Genomic DNA, 21,605 nt, shown 5'->3' with positions numbered 1-21,605 from the left:
CTTCAGTTCCTTTCCTGCGTTCCCAGTACACTAATATGGGCATACCCAGAATCTCATTCTAGCCTCCCAGTGAGCCTCATTTGCACATGATAAAGCTGAGAATTAGAATAAAGTAAACAATTGAAAAACTTAAAAAAAACAAAAACAACCCAATACCTGAGGCTAAGAGAGGTGAAATCACTGGCTCAAGACTACATGTCAAATTGAAAGGCAGGGATTCAAATATTCTTTGAGTCTTAGACCTCATATTTTCATCTCCACACTTCAAATAGCTACATCTAAAATAAATAAATAAATAAATAAATAAATAAAACAAATAGTTACATCTGCCATTAAAATAGCTACCTATTAGAAAAAGAGAACTATATTCCAGTAATTGTGTTAAGAGTTTCACCGAGGTAGGCATTATTATCACCATTTTACTTTGAAGAAACTAAAAGCTAAGATTAAAGAGCTAATAAATGGCAGAAAAAGAACTAGAATGAGAGTTCTTCCAAATGCAAAGTTGGCTTTCTTTTTTTTTTTCCAAAGTTGGCATTCTTAATCATTTTTTCACTCTATTTCCCCATTATGTAGATGAGAACACTGAGATTTAGAGACATTCAGGAACTTCAGATCAAAGTTTATGAAGGGGCAAAATTATGGGTCTTCTCTGCTTCCTCTCAGATTAATGCTAAATAAATAAAAGCCCAACTGTGCCAGACACTCTCCCCCCTAGGGACCTTTGAAGAAGGAAATATTAACCAAAGGAAAGAGCTCAAGGACAGACTTTTCTATCAAAAGTTGATCAACTGGTACCTACCCTCCAAAGGATGTACCCAACTGACTGAAAAAACAATTGGTCCAGTTAGGATAAAAGTTACTTGTTTTCTATACCTACTTTCTATGGGGATTCTAGGCTTGGGGAGGAAGAGAAATAAGCCAAAATGTTTGTTACAAACGAGAAATGCCATTTTATTCAGTACAAGGCAAGCAGGTTTCTGGAGCTAAATAAGTACAAGTCCTTGTCTAGCCCCACCTTGAAGTGGGGAACAGGGAAGGAGGCTTAAAATCTATGGCCAGGGTTATTTCCCACTAAGACCCCAAAGTCCTAATATTAGGCCAAATCATAGAGTAGGAGTAGGGATGTTGGGCAGCCTCTCAATAAGGTAAGAATTGACTTGTGGTAGGTTTTTCCAGGCAAGTTCTAGGAACCCATACTGGGCAATGCCCACAGGTTGGATAGTATGCACTCTGCTTTTCCCAGGCAGTGGTACAACGTTCTGGAACTTGAGAGGACCTGCAGGGACATGGGAATGACCACAAAACAGGCCACAGAACAACCGTTCACCAGGGACTAGCTCCTGAGTTTTCAGGGCCTTTTGGTACATAATCTCTCGGGGTTGGAGTTCTTCTCTGTGCAGCAACTCTAAGAGAAGCCTCTGGATTTGAGGGGACTTAAATTGGTACAGATCCATGAGTCGGTAAAACTGTTCCATCCAAGCAGTGCTGTCTTTTGCATATCGTTGCTGCAACATCTGCAAAACATAATACAGTGCCACAAATGTCTCCCACTGAGGCACCTCTTCCTTTTTTTTAGAGGTGGTCTGTGCCTTCTTCAACTTAGGCAACATGAGGGGCCTGTCTTTTCCCTTAAAAGCCCCGAGATCCTTCTGAAACATCAGTGCTAGAGTTTGTTTGTCCACAGAGGCATGGGCACCTGTGAAAATCTCTCTTGCAGCAGGATAAAAGTGTTTCATTTCCATCTCTCTTAGAGCCTTGGATAACTGCTGTACCCGCGCACTCCTGTAAGGTTCTCCTAAGAGATGCCAGTGTAAATTGGCCTTTGGGACTCGAATCCTCTTAGTGGTTGATGGTAACACTGGTGAAGGGATGGGCAGTGCTTCCCTCTTTGCCATGTGAAATTTGGGGAGCCCTCCCTTATACCTCAAGGCCTGCAAGTCCTTCTGGAATATCAAGTCCAGGGATTTCTTACCCACAGAAGGATAGACAGTTGTGGGAATGTGTTTTCTGATTGGATAAAGGTGCGGTATCTCCTTCATAGCAGAGGATAACTGTTGTGCCTGCTTCTTCCTTTGGGACTCAGCTAAGAGATGCCAATTGAGAGCTTCTGGGGTTTGAGACCTCCTGGTAGCTGATGGTAACACTGGCTCAACAATAGATAATGGCTCTAGCCAGCTCTCTTTTTGTTTTCTTCTAATTGGAGGGATCACTTTTAAGTGCACTGGACTCCAAACATCCTTAGAGGGCTGTGATATGTCTGTGTGACTTACTTCTAGGTTCTGCCTGAGGTGTTTAGCAATGGCTTTAAGACTGCACCGATGCATCCATTTCAAATATCCCTTTGAAGTGAAGTCTCTGAGATGCTGGTGCAGTCTATGGAAACTGTCCCTGGAAAGCTGCTCTCCTGCTTCCAGTCTTATTAAGGCATTGGTAATCCAGTCCTCATCTGAGAAGCTTGCTTCTGAGTGGCATGGCCTTTTGGCTGGTATAGAAGTAAGGGATGGGGCTAGGGCTGGGGCTGGCCCTGGGACCTGACCTTCAGTTTTCCCCACTGGGGAATCCTGGTACTTAAAGAACCGCTTCCACTTCTTACCTTTGGACCTATGTTCACGTCTCTGTGGTTTCATGATATCAGATAAGTGGGACTCTAACCTGTGGAGGCCTTCTGGGATCTGTGTCTCTAAGCCTGTTCCCATACTCTTGGCTTTCTCCAAGAGCACATCCTCTTGTCTTCCCCAAGAACTTGTCATAGGGTGTGCTCCAAGAAGTGGACTTTCCTGTCCTTTCAAATCCAAATGAACCCCTAACACTTTCAGGGGCATTCTCTCTTTTTCTGGGGCTCCTGGGAGTGGTATTTTGAAGGGGCTCTTCAGAACTGTTGGCCACATGACCTTATCCCTTAGTGTGGGATATCTCTTTCCATCAAGCAATCTTTCTTTCGTAAAAGGCATTTCCCTTCTAGTTATACCCTCCCTTTTCTCAGCAAGAGCTTTATCTTCTATTGCTAGCTTTGATAAGCTCACTTCTTCCTTGGAGAGCTTTGTTTTCAGTACTCTCTCTTCTGAGCGTATCACCTTCATAAGTCTGCTCTCTGCATCCTTCTGCCTTTCCTCCTCCTCCTTCTCTCTTTTCTCTATCTTCTCCATTTCTGCCTCTTCCTCTTCCTCATCACTCAGGCTCTCCTCCTCCTCCTCCTCACTCAGGTGCTCCTCCTCCTCACTCAGGCTCTCCTCCTCCTCCTCCACCTCCTCCACCTCCTCACTCAGGCTCTCCTCCTCCTCCTCACTCAGACTCTCCTCCTCCTCCTCTTCCTCCTCACTCAGGCTCTCCTCCTCCTCCTCCTCCTCCTCCTCCTCCTCCTCCTCCTCACTCAGGCTCTCCTCCTCCTCCTCCTCCTCCTCCTCATTCAGGCTCTCCTTCTCCTCACTCAGGCTCTCCTCCTCCTCTTGTGGGCTCTCCTTTTTCTTCTTACTCAGCCTCTCTTTCTCTTCAGTTGACTTCTTTTCCTTTTTCTTTCTTTGGGTTGAACTCTCTTTTTTATGCTTCTTAGCCAAGTTCTCCTCCAATTCCTCTTCACTCAGGCTTGCCTTCTTTTTCTTCTTCCTAATCAGATACTTCCCTTTCTCTTCCCTGGGCAGAATCTCTTCCTCTTTTCCTTCCTCAGGGACACTCTCTTCCTCTTTCCCCTTCTTCTCTGGACCTTCCATTATTTCTTTTTCAGTCAAACTCTCAGATAAGCCTTCAAACAGGGTATCTCTGATATTCTCTAATAAGCACTTTAGTTGAGTTTTTTCTGGTTTATTCTTCTCAATTCTCCTCAGAAGTTTCTTTAGCTGCTTTTTTCCTAACAGATTTTGTTCCTGGACTTCCTTTAATATACTCTCTACCTGAACTTTATCTAATAGTATCTTTCCCAGGACCTTTTCTAATAACCTTTGGTTCTCCTGCAAGCTGTCTCCATCAGTCAGTGTTTTCTCTTTGGTGGCCAGTCTATCATCTACTTTTCTCTCTTCCTGATCCAGCTCCTTCTCTTGTTTCATTATTTCTCCCTGTTCCTTAAAAAATTCCCACCTCTGGCCTTCCATTTCCATTGTTTCCATCCACTTCCCCATCATGGATGATCTCTCTTCCTCAGATATTTCTGCCTTTTCCAGTGGCACTATGTTCATTTCTCTAACTATTTTAGCTAGGCTCCTCAACAGGTAACTCTCTCTCTTCCTTATATCTTTTAACCTGGAACTAGCCTCTTTGTCTTCAGAAGGAATCCCTTTCTCCATGTCCAGTTTCCTCATTGCCTGTATTCTCTCTTCTTTGGTTCGTTTTCTTTTTTCCTTGGCAACACCCATCTCCTTGGTCCTAGTGTCACAGACCAGTTCCCTCTCTTCCTGGGACAATTCCTCTTCCTTCATAACTTCTTTCTCTTCTTCACTTTTTTTCTTTCTCTTTGTTATGCCAATTCCCTTTCTGGCTATTGCCTTTTTTTTCTTACCAATATGACTCTCCCCCTTTGCCAGTTTACTATCTTTCTTGGTCAGTCTTTTCTCCAATGCTCTTTCCTCTTTTTCCTGGGACTTCTGCATTTCACCAGCGTGTTCCTCCTCTTCTACATACAGCTCCTCTTTTTCCCAGGCCCATTGTTTTCTTTGATCACTCTCTTTCTCTTTCTGACTCCATATCCTCTCTTCCTGGGATTGTTTCTGCTCTTGTGGGGCTAGTTGCTTTTTTGTGGGTGGCTTTTCTTTTTCATCAGTGGCTTTCTTATCTTTCCCAACCCATTTATCCTCTTTCTTGGCTTGTTTCTCTTTTTGGGGGGACACTTTTTCAATTTCTGCTATCTTTTTCTCCTTTTGTGGGATCAGTTTCATTTTTCTTCTGGCCCGTTGTTTTTTTCCCTTAGCCTGTTTCCCCACTTTTTGAGCCAATTTCTTCTCTTTCTGATCCCATCTCTTTTCTTCCCAGGTCTGTTTCTTTTCCTCCTGTGACCATTTCTCCTTTTCCCCAGCCTGTTCCTCCTCTCCTAAGTCTGCTCTCTTTTTTTCCCGGGCCCATTGCCTCTTTTTCTTGTTTTTTTCCTCCTCTTTCTGGGACCTTCTCTCCTTTTCCACAAGCTTTTCCTCTTCTTCTAGGCCCAGTTTCTTTCTTTTCTGGGCTAACCATCTGTCCTTGGCTTCTTTCTCCTCTTTCTTAGTCTGCCTTTCTTTTTGATCTTTCTCCTGTTTCCCAGCTTGTTTTTTCTTTTCTTGGATTTGTTTCTTTTTATGGGCCTCTTTTTTCTCCTTTTCTAACCATTTCTTCTTTTCTGGGGTCAATTTAATTTCTTGCTCTGTCAAGCTGCCCCTTTCTGATGCCTGTTTTCCCTCTTCCCCAGATAGTCCCTCCTCTTTGCTAGACAAATGTTCCTCTCCCTGGGCTAATTTTCCCCTTTTCTGGGCCTCTTCCTCAACATGTTTCTCCATATCTTGGACATCTTTCTTCTTTTTATGGGACTTTTCCTCCCTGCTCTTAACTTGTTTCTTTAAGTGCAATATTAGTTCCTCTTCATCCCAGGTCAGTTCCTCCTCTTTCACACCTGGCTCCTCCTCTTCCTCCCCCAGTTCCTCCTCTTCCTCACTCAGCTCCTCCTCTTCCTCACAAGGTTCCTCCTCTTCCTCACCAAGCTTCTCCTCTTCCTCTCCCAGTTCCTCCTCTTCCTCTCCCAGCTGCTCCTCTTCCTCTCCCAGTTCCTCCTCTTCCTCTCCCAGCCATTCCTCTTCCTCTCCCAGTCCCTCCTCTTCCTCACCTAGCTCCTCCTCTTCATCCCCCAGCTCCTCCTCTTCATCCCCCAGCTCCTCCTCCTCCTGGGACAATTTCCTCTCTCCCCAGGTAGGCAACCCCTCTTCTTGGCACCACATGCCTTCTTCATGGGCCATCATAATCTTCTCCCAGTCCCACTTTCCTCTTTTCAGGGCTGCCCTCCCCTTCTTTTGGGTAACTCTTTTTCTTTCCCTTAGTAGTTTTCCCCCTTTTCCAGTCTCTTTCTTTCCTCCTAAGACTAACTTCTGCTCTTCCTTGCTTGTTAATTTCTCTTGTGGAGAAGCCACTATTTTTTCATCCCAAGGTATTTTTTCTTTCTGGTGGGTCAGTTTCTTCCTATCCTGAGTCAGTTTCTCCTTTCTTTGCATTAATTTCTTCTCTGTTTTACTCAGTTTCCTTTCTTCCTCAGCTATTTTCCTTTCTTGCCTGCCCAGTTTCCTTGCTTCTTTTTTAAATTTCCTTTTCTCTAAGACTAGTTTGTCTAAGAAAGCATCTTTCTTTTTCTTGACTTGAGAAAATGCCTTGTCCTTTAATGCTTTTTTACCTCTCTGTCCTCCCAATTCTGTCCTCTCTTCCTCAACAACCTCTGTATCCACCTTTTCAGTTATAATGAATGGTTCTTCTACCACCTTTTCATGCAATTCTGATGAATCCTTTAAAAGGGGGCAGATCTCTTGAAAGAGATCCCAGCTGGGATCTTGGGGAGCAAGCATCACCTGAGCCAAGTCCACCAATTCTTGACCCAGATCCCTTAACATTCCTGGACAGGAACTTGCTATCCTTGAGGTAACAAGATAGCAAATGTCATCCCGCCAAGACCTGGTATCTAATCTACCAATGCGTCCAGGCATACCAGCCAAACCTCGGCCACTCTTTCCATGTTTCTTCCTTGTATCTATTTCTTCCTCAGTAATCTGCATGCCTTTTTCCTTGGTCTCTTCTACAATTGTCTCTGAAATATCCTTCAAGTCTTTTTCCTGTTTTAACTTTGCAGCTACTTTTTCATAGCCTCTTTTTACTGCCCTTTTCCAAAGCCTATTCATAAATTCATATTTTTCCATCTTAGGGAACACTTCCCCATAATCTTTATTGCCATGTTGACCCATGGCCTTCATAAACTCTGTGACCTCCATGTGGCCTCCTCCTTCTACTTCATGTCTTTCCACCTTAGGGAACACCTCTTCATAATCTTTCATGCCACATTGATCTATGGCCGTCATAATCTCTGTGATTGCCATGTGGCCTATTCCTTCTTCTGTGGCTTCCACCATGACCTCCTTTGATTCAGCATCCTCTTGATATTTGGCTGGGCTGAAAGTACTTAATGGTAATTCAGGCTCTAAGGCAACATGCTGGGTGTCAATCTGCTCTGATCGTCTTGCCTCTCTTTGTTCATCTTTATCCTCTGAAGGTACCAACACAGAGCTAAATTTTACAAACTTTGTCTGTATTGGCTTTCTGGAAACTCTCAGTTCCTTTTTAACTGCAGAGATATTGGGAGAAAATAGTTAAGAAAAAAAAGAGGCTCTGAGTAATATCCTTTATAACATCTAGTCCAATGAACTGCCATTAGAGGCACAATGGCAGGGCAGCACGGTTGGCTCAGCGGTTTAACGCCGCCTTCAGCCCAGGGCGTGATCCTGGAGATGTGGGATTGAGTCCCACGTCAGGCTCCCTGCATGGAGCCTGCTTCTCCCTCTACCTGTGTCTCTGTCTTTCTCTCTCTCTCTGTCTCTCGTAAATAAATAAATCTTAAAAAAACAAAAAGGCAAAGGGGACTGAGGCTTTATGGTACAGAAATGCTTGCCATTTTATCCCAGCTTCCATATCCTAAATAAATAAGACCTTGGTATTTGTTGTGGCATATGTGTTTCTTTCCCACAAAGACTATTTTCTGTGGAAAAGAATCTCTTTAGGTAATAATATTTCCCAATATCATTTTAAATACTTTGGCCTTATTGACTCTGACTTTTGGTACCCAAATATACCCCATATATTAACCCATACATACTAAGCTGTCTTCTCTTTGCTTGAACATGTGTCATTCTTTCCTTTGGTTTGGTGATCTTTTCAGGTACGACTATTCGTTTGACAAGCATCTCAGGTTCGCCAGCCATTGATATGTCTGAATGAAAAGTAGGTTGTTGGTCTCTATATGACAAGGTCAAGTTTTCATTTAGCCGCTGCTTTACCTGAGTAAGCAGGCACTGGATATCTTTAGCTTGGATCCCCAGTAGCTGGTCCAGAGAGGCTTCTCCAATAAATTCTTGCCTACAAAAGTCAAGAGGAAAGAAGAATGATACCCAGCCAGTGATAAAACATGATTTGAAAGAGGATGTGGAGGAGGGAAGGAAGGGAGAGAAGGAGGAAGAAAAGGAGAAATTACAATTGAACAGGCAGGGATAAAGTAGCCATTTAATCCAGAGTCATCTCAAGTAAAGGGCGGGTAAAGAAGAAAAAAATCAGGGACACCTGGGGGGCTCAGCAGTTGAGCATCTGCCTTTGGCTCAGAGCATGATCCCAGTCCCGGGATCGAGTCCTGCATCGGGCTCCCTGTGAGGAGCCTGCTTCTCTCTCTGCCTATGTCTCTGCCTCTCTCTGTGTGTTTCTCATGAATAAATAAAATATTTTTTAAAAAATCAAACATAGCAAGGAATAGAATTGTCAGATACAAGATGCTTTTTTGATTGGAAGATTTGTGGACTTGAGTCATGAGGAATCTTAAGGAAGTGAAGAAGTGAGAGAAGGGCAGACTAACTAATGGTCAGAGGAAGGGTAGGCATCAGGGAAAAAATGCAAATGGAAACAAAGAACATAGTGGGAGAAAAAGAAGAGAACAAGTTGTGTGAAAAGAGAATAAGCAATCATATTTTGGAGGTTAGGAGCTAGAAGAAACAGAAGAGGGAAAGCCACCAGCCAACTTACTGCATTTCTCGGAAGGTTTCTTCTTTGCTCAGCAGGCCTACCAGCATAGTCTTGGTTTGGATGCCTGTGACTCTTATCATAAGGTGTAAGGCCTTAGCCCGCACATTCTCATCACTGTCCATCAATCCTATAGCCAGTGGAACAGCAAAGAGATGGCTCAGGATGCCTAGCCTCTCCAATCCCTCCCAGGCTAGCTCACGGATGCATGGATTGGGATGGACTGTATCTTCCATTAGGCGACAGGCAGCCTCATAGCACAATCTTGAAGATACTTGATAAGTGGCAAAAATTTGTGCCAGTACAGTAATATATGTCTTATATTGATCTACAGAACAGTAAATTGTGAGGTTGAGGATGGCCTCAATTAAATGATTTATAAGCTCTTCATCAAATTTTCTTCCTGTCCAATTTTGGTTTATCATACTTACTAGAATATCATAGAAAGTTTTTTTCCATTTCTTGGATTTATCCTCTTTTTTCATTGAGACGTTCTCTTCTAGTAGAGTCACAGGTGACAGTGTCAGGGATCTGACAAGTTTGGTCATGTCCCAGTCCTTATCTTGGTACAGATCATAGCGTAAGAAGATTGGGGTACCATCAGGCCAAAGGCGGGCACGGATAACTGAGTTGGGGATGTAGCCATCAGGAGCGAAGGGCCATTGCTGCCCTTTACCAAAGAAGCAATGTAACATATGGTAAGAGTTCAATCCATCCCAGTCAGCAAGTTGTAACTGAGCAGGAACCATGTGTGGAGTACTATTATGCTTGGGGTCAAAAGCAATATTCTTATCCCCTGAAAAGTATAATTTGGGTTCCACTTGAATCACAGTGGACATATGTCTCTCTTCCTCTACAACATGGGGCACAGTGTTGTCAAAGGCAATGACCCGTTTGTTAAGAAGGGCTTCTAGACCCTGTAATTCCTGGAGCCCTTGTCCAAGGTAAACAAATTTGGGTACAAATATTCTTTCAAAAGAAAGGAAGAAACTAGGCAGAAAGGGTTTAGGGACTTCTTGTATATCATCTGCACTGCTTAGGTTAGCTAGGTGAATCAGCTGAGTAGGAGGGAGCAAATTTAAGCAGGATACCAGGTAAAGACTCTGGTTGAAAGTCAAAAGCAGGTCACCCCGATTATTGGCAAAGCAGAGTGGGCCAAAATCCAATGCTGAATCCAACTCAGTTATAAGCCTACCATGGAAATCCCAGATCCGGACTGAGCCATCAATGCCCCCTGTGACAAAAAGTTTCAGGGAATAGCAGACATCAAATGAAGTTATTGCACATTGGTGCAGGCATTTTGTTTCTTTAAACACAGAACTTTGTTTTGACTCTGAAGATTTCAGAAAATCTTGGTAGTGCCAGAGACGCCAGCAGTGGTTCTCAGTGATAGCACCCACTGAACCTGGCAAGAGTATCACATGTGTTAGGGCACAAGCACATAGAATTTTGTTTATGGGCTGCAGAATTACCTTGTTCTTCTGAAGCACAGCCTCTGTCAGGTATAAAGTATGATCCATGCCGTAGGAACAGAGTAAGGAGATTTCCTGGGGACCCTCCAGGGTAGACAGTGCCAAAACTGCCCCAGAGTGAACAGTCTTTTCTATTCGGGCATAGCTATAGTGGGAGAGGATTCTCACAATGCCACTGTCATGCCCACAGAACATCAGTCCTCCTAGGCCCATACCCAAATGGGACTGCCCATAGGCCAGGCATCTTACTCTATCCCTAGAGTTTACCGAAGTGCATACCAGGTACTTGGCTGTGCAAGGAGAGTGCGTTGCATCAAACACCAGCACCTCTGAACTGCCTGTTGCCACAAAGAGCTCTTCTTTGTCTGAGTCATAGGCCCAAGCCATGGCCTTATCCATGATAAGTAGAGGCCAGGTGATAACGAGGAGATCTCCTGTTACTGGAGACAAGAAGCGCAACAAACCATCCTTAGTGGCACACAGGATCCGAGTCCAATTATGGCCACAGCAAACCCGCTGCACCTTCTCAGGAGCAGAACCACAGACATTGAAGAGGCTATAAAAGTAGGGCAGGTGGTGCAATGAGAAAGTGTGGGTGGTCTGGCAGAAAAAAGTGGTGTTATCAATAAACTGCAGTCGCTGCAGATCTTCATCAATATTCAGCTGCCGCAGCAAGTTCCCAAAGGCAAGATTCCATTCCTTTACTACACCTTCTTGGCCTGCTGTTAGTAAAGTATAGGTCTCTGGCCGGCTATGAACACATATCACTGAAGAGGAATGGGCTTGGAAGCTGTGGAGGAAGTTACCCTGGTCTAGACCCCAAGCATGGATCTCTCCATCCTTGTTTCCAGCATAGAAAGAGCCCTGAGAGACACAAGTGAATGAGCAGGTTATGGAAGAGCCACTGGCTATGGGAGTGAACTTTTTAACCTCTTTCAGCTGGCCCTGACCCTGGTGGGTAAAGACCCTCACCATATTCTCACAGAAAGCCAGGAGGGAGCCATGGGGGCCATTCAGGGAAAAGCCCTGTACAAGCTCATGATCAGGCATGGGCATTATTTGTGCCATCTGGAGGCCCCTGCCGTTTGGTATGATAAGCCAGGTAACCACAGCTCCCAAGGTACCAGAGAGCAGTATATCAGTTTCTGAGTCATAGCAGAGGCAGCTGATGGAGAAACGACAGGGCACTGTGCCCAGAGATATGAATGCTCGATGATGATCTCCGAAGAGCCGCAGGCGCATGTCACCACAGTAAGCAATTAACATGTGGGAAGAACCTGTGTGGACCATTGTTTCAACGGGTGGCACTTGATCCATCACAGGAAAGTTCATCTTCTCTATGATTCCTCCCATTTCTGTATCTTTCTTCTGTACCCAAAGTACTGCCTAGAAGAGGAAGAAAGATGAAAGCCCTGACATGGAGGCAGATTATTTCCCAAGAGTGAGGCATACCAAGGGTTGAATGTTTAGATACTTGTCTCTTCCTGTCAGACCAAGGAAAGACTGCACAGCTTGATTTGGGGAATTTCCTGGTACTGGTATTCAGGTATGTAATAGAAACACGATGCTTAAGGCTCTTTCCTTGGCCTTCAGTCTGCTTTCTGGGGAATATGAATTCTCTGGACCTGATGACTAGAGGTGAAAAAGGATCACTGCATCTAGGTCAGATTGGGATATGGAGATGAATATTAAAATAAGCTAACTTAGAATCCACTCTCATCATTCTGACTATGAGGGCAGTTGAGGTATGATATATGTAAAGTGAATTAAGATGGAAGGAAAAAATGAGGTAGCTTTACCTGTATTTGTTTTGAATGTGGCTCCATCCAGTTTAAGGACACAAAATAGTTGACACTGATGGAGTAGAAGCAGATGAAAGGCTTACTCTGGGGATGGTGAGGCTCCTGGTAGAGAGTCTCAGGCCAGTCACTCAATACAATCACATCATTCTTTGGTTTTTCATCAGCCTGAAAGAGAAGAGCAGCCTGAGCTAAAAGCCCGGAGTACCCAGTCACTCATTCATTTAATAAATATTTATTGAGGGCAGCCCCGGTGGTGCAGCAGTTTAGCGCCGCCTGCAGCCCAGGGTGTGATCCTGGAGACCCGGGATCGAGTCCCACATCGGGCTCCCTGCATGGAGCCTGCTTCTCTCTCTGCCTGTGTCTCTACCTCTGTGTTTGTGCGTGTGTGTGTGTGTGTGTGTGTGTGTGTGTGTGTGTGTTTCTCATAAATAAATAAATAAATCTTTAAAAAAAATAAATATTTATTGAGGATTAGTGGACATTTGTTGTTTTTTAGCTAACCAACATTTATTCACCCTACCACTGGAAAGCACTATTTGGGGGAGTCATCCCTCCCTCACCCTCACCCATGTCTTGATTCAAAGTACCTTGATCACCACATCTTGATTGAAAGTACCAGCCTTTCTCAACCAAGTTTCCATAAGAAGTAAGCCCTAATGTCCTAAAGTATCCATTCTACATAAGGCATTAATTTCTTCCCTATGCATCTAGAATGCTAGTAGTTATGTACCATCCTTAAGGGTACTAAGAAAATAGCCCCTCAGATAATTTTGTTTTCCATGGTTTAGATGAGGAACATTTAAGAAAGGCTGGTACATTCTATGACAGACACTGGAGATATGATGCTGAGCAAAAGAGACACAGTCATAGCTTTCAGAAAATAAGAGTACAATGAGGGAAACATAAATTATAAATAATTTAAAAATCTCTGTCCAAAACAAAAAAAGTACTTCAAAAGAAAGGAATACAATCCTATATGAATATGACAAAGTAATCCAACCATGGCAAATATCCCTACCTGTCACAGTTTGAACAACTCTTCAAAGTTCCTCTCTATACCCAAAGGACCATTCCTGTCACCATCACACTCCAAGATACACTGCCTATGGGAAACTCATACTTTACAGACATAGAATTCCCACCACATGGGCATTAGAGCTAGACTCTTTGGCATGCACCTTTCTATTCTTATGTGCATCCAAGGAAAATGTGTGCTATTCACAACATGGGGTTAACTGTGCTTCAGCTCTAACATTCTGTGTTCTGAACCAGTGGGGTGTGTGTGTGTGTGTGTGTGTGTGTGTGTGCATATGTGTGTGTGGTATATTAAGAGAGATATATATCTTTTAACATGATACACAGTAGAATATGTACAACACACATGCTATCTTCCAGTGACATAATATATATCTAGGATTTAAATACATGAGCTCCTTATACTAATTAATTGAGGCTCATAAAATCTTTTAGGTCCCTCTTCTCAGCAGATGCCTGTACTATACTGCCTCTTGAACAATGTTCCATGAATCTAACTGTCTGAGTTTCTCTGCATCCACAAAAGATTTGAGAGTATACTAAGGCCATTATCAGCAACTTAAGAGTCTCTCTCTTCTCCTTATATTTCTCATATTCCAATTTTATGTATTCTGAGAGAATACAGAATACAGAGAGCTGGAGAGCTTCCACTGTCATTGCTGGTTCAGTGACAACAGGAGAGTTGAGAGAAAGGACCCTGGTATCTGAGCTCTTAGTCTCCCATTTCTCTTCATTGAACCTGAAAACTCATTTACGTACCCCTTATTCCATTAGTTAATCACCATTCTTCTCCTTTCCAGACTTTATGTACAAATAATTCGCTCACTCACTCAACAGTATTAATGCTTTTCTCAGGAAGACTCTAAAAGACTGAGAATATCTTAAACCCAAGCAATATATTTGTGCCTGTACGTACTATTGCCTACTCTATATCATTCCCCATCCTTCCTCATCCCCCTCCTTCCATCCCAATAAAACTCAGATCTTGTTTAAGGTAATCATGAACCCAGAAATTCTGGCAATATAGAGAGGCACTGTGGTACTCCAGGGCTGGCACAGCTCTGTACTTTCTGGCCTTCTTTCTTCTTGGAATTTAAAGCCAATGCCTGGAAGTGAAGGAACTAGCTCATAACCTTAAGATGATAAACTAAAATATTAAGGATAGTGTGAAAAAAAAGGAAAACAACATGGGTCCTTGACAACCTGTAACACAAAGGCACCTCCTGCTTGTTTAATCCATGTGAGTCCCTTTTCTGTTTTTTTTATTATTATTATTCAGCAGAATATGTTTTAATTATCACTGTTACCATCTTAATCTAGAAGAAGGAGTTGTTGAGGGGTATGGGAGGGTTCTTCCAAAGCTGCTCACATGTTGCCCATGCCACAGGCTGCCTTGTCAGGGATACTTAGTAAAAGCCCACTATGTGCATACCCCTTACACACATTACCTTTATATCTTCCAGGCTATGATTTATGAGGACTTTCAAGTCCTTCCACTGAGGAATAAGACTGGGTGAAGGTGACATCTTTGTAATGTTCCTGCTCTTTACAGACATCATGGATTACAGACCCTGTGGAAGGTAAAAATGACTTATCACAACATCTGACATTAGAATGGAAATCAAGGGAATTGAGAGAAGAGCAACAGGGAAAGAGAAAATATTAGAAAGAGGAGAAACTCTCTTATTTCAGAAAAATCAGAGTGACAATGAAATACTGACCCTTGCAACAACATGGATGAATCTCAAAAACATTATAAGGAGGAGAAGCCAGACACCAAAGAGCATATGCTATATGACTCCATTTTTATGAAATTCTAGAAAAGAGTCACCTAACCCATAAGAACAGAGCAAATCAGTCATTACCTGGGGCTGAGAGACTGGGAGATTCCTGAGAAGGGGTAAAAGGGAACTTTATTTAAAAAAAGATTTTTCATTTGTTTTAGAGAGAGAGAGAGAATGAGCAGGGGGAGGAACTGAAGAAGAGGCAGGCTCCCCACTAAGCAGGGAGCCCCAAACGGAGCTTGATCCCAGGACCCCAAGATCATGACCTGAGCTGAAGGCAGATGCTTAACCGACTAAGCCACCCAGTTGCCCCAAAAGGGGAGCTTTTTAAAGTAGTGATGGGAATGTTCAATATCTTGGCTGTGGTAGTGGTTATATGGGTACATAAATTTGTCAAAACTCATCCAAACATACACTTAAAATGGACGTACTTTATTACATGTAAGTTATACCTAATAAATTATATTATTAAAAGAAAAAAATAAAAATTAAAGAAGAAAGGAGTGAAGTAGGATCTTTAGAAATCTAGAAAGAGGGGATCCCTGGGTGGCGCAGCGGTTTGGCGCCTGCCTTTGGCCCAGGGCGCGATCCTGGAGACCCGGGATCGAATCCCACATCGGGCTCCCGGTGCATGGAGCCTGCTTCTCCCTCTGCCTGTGTCTCTGCGCCTCTCTCTCTCTGTGACTATCATAAATAAATAAAAATTTAAAAAAAAAGAAATCTAGAAACAGGAAAAACTGTCACAAAAGAAAGCTGTGAGGTGACCTTAGGTGAGTCCATTGCAGCATAGCTGGAAGAATACTGGAGCCTGGCTTTGCAGCCCTTCTTTCTCTTCATTGGGATGCTTATTTTTGTAAACATAATTTTTAGACTTAATTATATCTATTCTTCTTTCCTACTGAAGACTTCATGTTGTGAGTTACTTACATGTTCAACAAATATTTACTCAATATTCATTATATGCTAGGCTCTGTGCTGAGAGCTGAAGGTAAAGCAGTGAACAAGAATAATTGTCTGCCTTCCTGGAGTTTACTATCTAATACATAAGGCAGATACTGAGCAAGTTAAAATAGATGTCTAGTTCTGGTAAGATGCCAGACTAAAATAGCCTGAAATTCTCCCACTTAAAAACTCCTAGAAATTATGGATAAGATAACAAGAGACTGAATTCCAGGAACCAGAAATGAAGAGGGAGGGGAAAAAAGACACAGCAATAAGTACAAAATTGCCTCTGTGATAGTTCTGAGGAGGTATAGTTATTAGAACCAGAATTAGGGTAGTGTTGCCATAGCAGAGAGGAGATAGGACTAGGGTTCATAGGTGATAGAGAGCTAGAACTGAGACCCCTTCATTACCTTGGAAACAGATACTTAACATGGACAGAGCTGGCTCATGACCAGCTTTCTGAAAGCCTATATACCTTTAAACATTTTTCCAAGCATGAGTCAGGAACCTACATACCTCGAAATTCCAGGGGATACCCATCAAGTTCTCCAAATGATTTTCTGACATATACCTTACTTGGATTGAGAGGAAAAAGAAGAAGGAAGTGCTTCTCTCTCTCTCTCTCTCTCTCTCTCTCTCTCTCTCAGAAAAAAAAAAATGCTAAGGAAGAGAGGCCCCTGGCTGCCTTAGTCAGTAGAGCATGGGGTTCTTAATCTCAAGGTTGTGAGTTCAAGCCCCACATTGGTCATAGAGCTTACTTAGAAAAAAAATGCTAAGGAAGAAAGCTTCTCTCTACTTGCTGGAAGGGATGCTGCTTGATTCATGAATTCCTTAACAGGCAAAATGGAAAAAAATCAAATATCACAAATATGACAAGAAGAAACAGAGGTGAGGAAAAAAGAAAAATTCAGTTAAAGAATACAGAATAAAAATGGATGGGAAAAACAAAGAAATAAGATTACTTAGAAAATAATATATATTTTCAAGAACTGTTGCTGGGACAACTGAATATCTACATGCAAACTAATGAATTTGGGTCCCTATCTCACACCATATATAAAAGTTAGCCCCAGAGTACCTAAAGGTAAGAGCTAAAAACTCTAAAACCTTTTAGAAAAAAAGACATAGGTATAAGTCTGACCTTGTAGTAAACAGTGGTTTTATAGAGATGACATTTAAACCACAAATAACCAAAGGAAAAAACAAATTGGACTTCATCAAAAAATGTGTACATGAGGGCAGCCCCGGTAGCTTAGTGGTTTAGCACCGCCTGCAGCCCAGGGCGTGATCCTGGAGACCTGGGATGGAGTCCCATGTTGGGCTCCCCGCATGGAGCCTGCTTCTCCCTCTGCCTGTGTCTCTGCCTCTCTCTCTCTCTCTCTCTCTCTCTGTGTGTGTCTCCATGAATAAATGAAGAATATCTTTTTTAAAAAATGTGTACATCAAAGGACACTATCAAAAAAGTACAAAGACAGGTGGCTGCTTCCTGGAGACCCCAGGTGTAGAAATGAGTGTGACCTCAAGACAGACAGGCTTCTGAAGCCAGCAGGCTATGTATGTCTTCTTACATATGGTGAAAGGGACACCCTTTGAGACCCCTGACCAAGGAAAGGCTTGGCTATTGACACACGGGGAACACATGGACTACAGGCTTCACTTTATCTCTTTCTGCAAATTCCTCAGCATCTCTCCTGTTGTACTCTGCCTCCTGGCCAGCTTCTACACCAGGTATGATGTTGCTCATTTCCTCATCAACACAGCCTCACTGTTCAGTGTAATGCTGGCTAAGATTCCATGGGGTTCATCTCTTTGGCATCAACAAATACTGAGAGATGGGGCTGGGGATGACACTGGACCTAAGGGCCATCCTTTCCTTCTCCATACTGTCTTTTGTATCTTGAAAGCCTGAGAATTATACAACCTTTCCCAAATTCCCAGGAAGTGAAGAGATTGGAAAATGGGGCTCCTAGACCTAGTCCTGCTAAGAGCAGATTTCTTTGAATCAGGAAATGTGGGAAAGATAACAGCCAAATAAATCACTCTCCTCCACAGCAGGAAGCTATGTTTAGGCAGCTTGTTTGGTGATTAACTTTTTCCAGTTCTTCCACCTCTACTACCTCCCAGTTCTGTTTTGCTATATATTTTCCTAGTAATAAAAAATTAAAAGACAACCTAAAAATTGGAGAAAATATTTGCAAATCATCTGTTTGGTAAGGATACAGTATCTAGAATATGTAAAGAACTGTTACAACTGAACAATAAAAAGACAAAAAAAGTCAATTAAAAATAGGCTAATAATCTGAAAAAACATTTCTCCAGAGAACATATACAAATGGCCAATACCTACATGAGAAGATGCTCAACAACATTAGTCATCAGGGTAATGCAATCAAAACTATAATGAGATACTTCTCCCTCTGCCTATGCCTCTGCCTTTCTCTATCTGTGCCTCTCATGAATAAATAAATAAAATCTTTAAAAAATGTTTATATATTCAAATGGACTAAAGAAGAGTAGGAGCCAGTATGGAGGAGCAAAGGTCAGTTTGATTTTGGATTTGTTGAAGTGGTTATGAAATATCTGATGACAACTAAATATGTGGGTCTGAAGATCAGGGAAAAGGTGTGGGTTGGAAACAAATATATGAAAATGACCAACCTACAGGAACAGCTGAAGCCAGGTATCTGGAACAGTAAGCCCACATGGGGGTATGCAGCATGAGGAGACTTGATAACCAGATAATTAAGGGGGCACACATGGAGAAAGAACAATGAGAGAGAGAGAGAGAGAGAGAGAAAGAGAGAGAGAGAGGATCTTTCAGAAACTACAGGAGAGTTTCATGAAGGTAGATCATCTGTAACAGAGAGGTCAAGAAAGACAGTGGATTTGGCAAATGATACTGGTGTCCATGAGAACAGTATCCGCAGAGTGGTTATTCCTGAAGTCAGACTGGAAGAAGCTGAGAAAATGAAAATAAGAACTTTTTCAAAAGTTTGGAGATGAAGGGAAGAGAGGGAGAGGAGGAGAAAGCAAGAGAGAGAGGGAGAGAGGTAGAAGAGTATATAGGGAAGATCTTTTTTAACTCTAGATTTTTCATGAAGTTCAATAGACAAGATTACTCTGTCAAATAGCTACAAAAGTTCCTAAAAGTTTATTCTGAATTTCTGCACTTACCTGGCTGAGGACCTAGGCAAAGAGCTCCCAAGCTGGCCCCAGAGTGCTCTGGAGGACCACCCTGGGGACTCCTATCCCTAGCTGAACAATTCCAAGCATTTTTCTTGATCTAACAATAGTTACTACCTCACTTCAATTTCCACCGCAAGTTTAAACCCTCCAGAATCCTGTATAGAGTTCTCAAGGACGTGCATGGGAAGACCAAAAGACTGGCCCCTGGAGAGAAGATTTTTTTTAATGAGATAATTAAACATATTTAAATGTCAGGAGGAAGAAACGATTAAGGAGAGAAAATACAGAAAAGAGAGAAAAGGCTGCTACATCAAGCTAATGTGAAGAGAAATGAGGGTTAGACACCACAATCTCAAAGACTCTAAAACTTCCTCTGGAAATTTAAGAGTAGGAGCTCTGATTGGAAATGGAAAATGCCTGACACTTCTGCCTAAATCCTGGGCTAGCACTCCATTCCACCAGGTTTGCAGAGAGACATTTCACTTTAATCAGTCTTGGCCTCAGAAAGGAATGCTCTTCTTTTTCCCTACTAAAGCCTTTAAAAAAATAAAGCAAAATAATAAAATTCAAAAGGCATTCTAATGAGGCGCCTGGGTGGCTCAGTGGTTGAATGTCTACCTTTGGCTCAGGGCGTGATCCCAGGGTCCTGGAATCGAGTTCTGCATGCAGCTCCTGCGGGAGCCTGCTTCTACCTCTGCCTATGTCTCTGCCTCTCTCTGTGTCTCTCATGAATGAATGGATGAATGAATGAATGAATGATTTTTTAAAAAGGCATTATAACGAAAAAGTGCAATATAAATTCAGGGCGCTATTATTGTTTGAGAAGTGAAGGGGCATGCTGACATTGGGGGAGTAGAGGACAGGCAAAAAGAGAAACTTCAGGATCAAATAGACTTACATTTACAATCCTAGATGCAGCCACTCCGATGTTTCCTTTTGCCCTTTAGACTCCTCAGACTGAACAGTCTTATCTCACATACAGCCACATGTCTTAATGAGCTCAGTGGGACCACTGCCATTCCATATACATTCTCTAAATTGGGAAAACCTATTACTAACACCATACAACATCATAGACTTCCTGATTCTCTCTCCATTCCATCCTAGCTCACACAGTGTTACCTTCCACAGAAGACAACATGCCCCTTATTCTGGAAGAAACAGACTCTTGTCAGTTTTCCACAGAGTGTCACTGGCTCCAACATCATAATAGTTCAGTAATGGTTCAGACTCCCCTCAATACCCCCCCCCCATCATACACTCATGTCCAGTGATACAGCACCAACATTACGAAGAACCTGGAAATACGCACATGAATGTGCCAAGTGTGGGAGGCAGGGGGACCGCGGCTCTTCGTTATCCTAGAGCTGGGTCAATATCCTAGAGCGCCACTGGGGTGGAGAGGGCTTAAGAACTGACCTTGTAGGACAGAATGGCTTAGAGTGCTAGGCATTTCACCTATTACATCAGACGACTAGACACACTCCTGTGCGGGAGTGAGGGGGTGGAGGAGTGCCCGGTGGGAGGAGTTTGGCCTTTTTATATAAACACACATTGTTGCATGTTTGTGCCAGGAGCAGCTCTAGGGGCTGTTGCTGCATTATCTCCCATAAAGCCTTCAACCAGACTTACCAAATAAAATAATTAAATTTGAATTTGATTCCCAATTACATTTGAATTTCAGGTAAATAATATTTGGGATATACTTATGCTTAAAAAATGATCAGTTTTTTTAAGTGAAATTCAAACTTAACTGGACGTTCTGCATTTTTATTCACTGAGTGTAGCAGCGCTCCTTAAAAGAACTATTATAGCTTTCTCCCACCACACAGCCAGAACGTGGTAGGGCCGGGCCCACTCCAGCAGGTCCTTGGCTATAAAGCCAGTCACCAGCCATGCGGGCCTGTGTGCGTGAGGCCTTTATGACAGAGGCCCTGCATCAGCGGCCCGCATGCGCAGCTGGCTCTGTGTGCTTCTGAAGGGGTCCCCGGAACCCTGTACGAGGGCAGCGCCTGAGCCCCACCCCGCCTGGAGAAGCCACAAAGCAAAACTTATCATAAAACCAACAGTGGGGCAGCCCGGGTGGCTCAGCGGTTTAGCGCCGCCTTCGGCCCAGGGCGTGATCCTGAAGACCCGGGATCGAATCCCATGTTGGGCTCCCTGCATGGAGCCTGCTTCTCCCTCTGCCTGTGTCTCTGCCTCTCTCTCTCTCTGTGACTCTCATGAATAAACAAATAAGATCTTTAAAATAAAATAAAACCAGTGGTACAAGCAGTCAGTACTCAAATATTTCTCCGGCTTCTTTCTGCACCCCTCCTCATTGAGGCAAACAGGTGGACGGGGGTGGACGCAGAAAGGCAAACCTGAGAGGCCTTCTCCCCTCTGCCTTCGGTGTAGACGCCCGAGGAAACCGATGTCTGAGTGGGTTGGTGGGGAGCAGAGACGCTGCCCGAGCGCAAGCAATCGCTCCCTTGTCCCGCGCCCGCCCAGCCCCCTGAGAAGGCCTCACCTCCGCCTTGCTGGGGCTGGGAAACACCATTACCAAATTTTGGCGGGAAAGAAAGCACGCGAGACCCACCCGCCAGGCGTGCGTGCGGGCACCTGGGTGGAGCTAGGGCGCGCGGCGGCCGGAGGCGGGGGATCCAGATGCGCATGCGCGCGCT

General features: G+C 43.3%; 1 protein-coding gene across 1 annotated transcript; it reads right to left on the bottom strand.

Moving 5' to 3' along the window:
* Positions 1–938: 938 nt before the first annotated feature.
* On the bottom strand, positions 939–21,596 carry LOC119875928 (WD repeat-containing protein 87-like). The gene is made up of 7 exons (XM_038525559.1): positions 21,306–21,596; positions 11,990–12,157; positions 8,722–11,576; positions 7,808–8,067; positions 5,787–7,279; positions 3,891–4,847; positions 939–3,173 (listed from the first exon to the last, which is right to left on the bottom strand). The coding sequence occupies exons 1-7, from the start codon at positions 21,594–21,596 to the stop codon at positions 1,107–1,109; spliced, it is 8,091 nt and encodes a 2,696-aa protein (XP_038381487.1). The 3' UTR covers positions 939–1,106.
* Between the last annotated feature and the right edge of the window lie 9 nt (positions 21,597–21,605).

The sequence above is a fragment of the Canis lupus genome, chromosome 1, assembly GCF_011100685.1.
Source record: "Canis lupus familiaris isolate Mischka breed German Shepherd chromosome 1, alternate assembly UU_Cfam_GSD_1.0, whole genome shotgun sequence".
Classification (NCBI taxonomy): domain Eukaryota; kingdom Metazoa; phylum Chordata; class Mammalia; order Carnivora; family Canidae; genus Canis; species Canis lupus.
The sequence above is the reverse complement of the archived record's forward strand: the minus strand, read 5'-3'. Positions and strand labels throughout refer to the sequence as shown.

What these genes read in the sequence shown, in the direction of transcription:
- LOC119875928 (XM_038525559.1), bottom strand. Translation starts at nt 21,596, where the DNA reads ATGCGCATCTGGATCCCCCGCCTCCGGCCGCCGCGCGCCCTAGCTCCA. An exon ending in GAGGGGAGAAGGCCTCTCAG is followed by an intron (nt 12,158 to 21,305) that starts GTTTGCCTTTCT and finishes CTTCTCTTTCAG; the next exon opens with GCTGATGAAAAACCAAAGAA. An exon ending in TGGGGGATGAAGAGGAGGAG is followed by an intron (nt 4,848 to 5,786) that starts CTAGGTGAGGAA and finishes ATCCCACAAAAG; the next exon opens with GAGAAAAAGATAGCAGAAAT.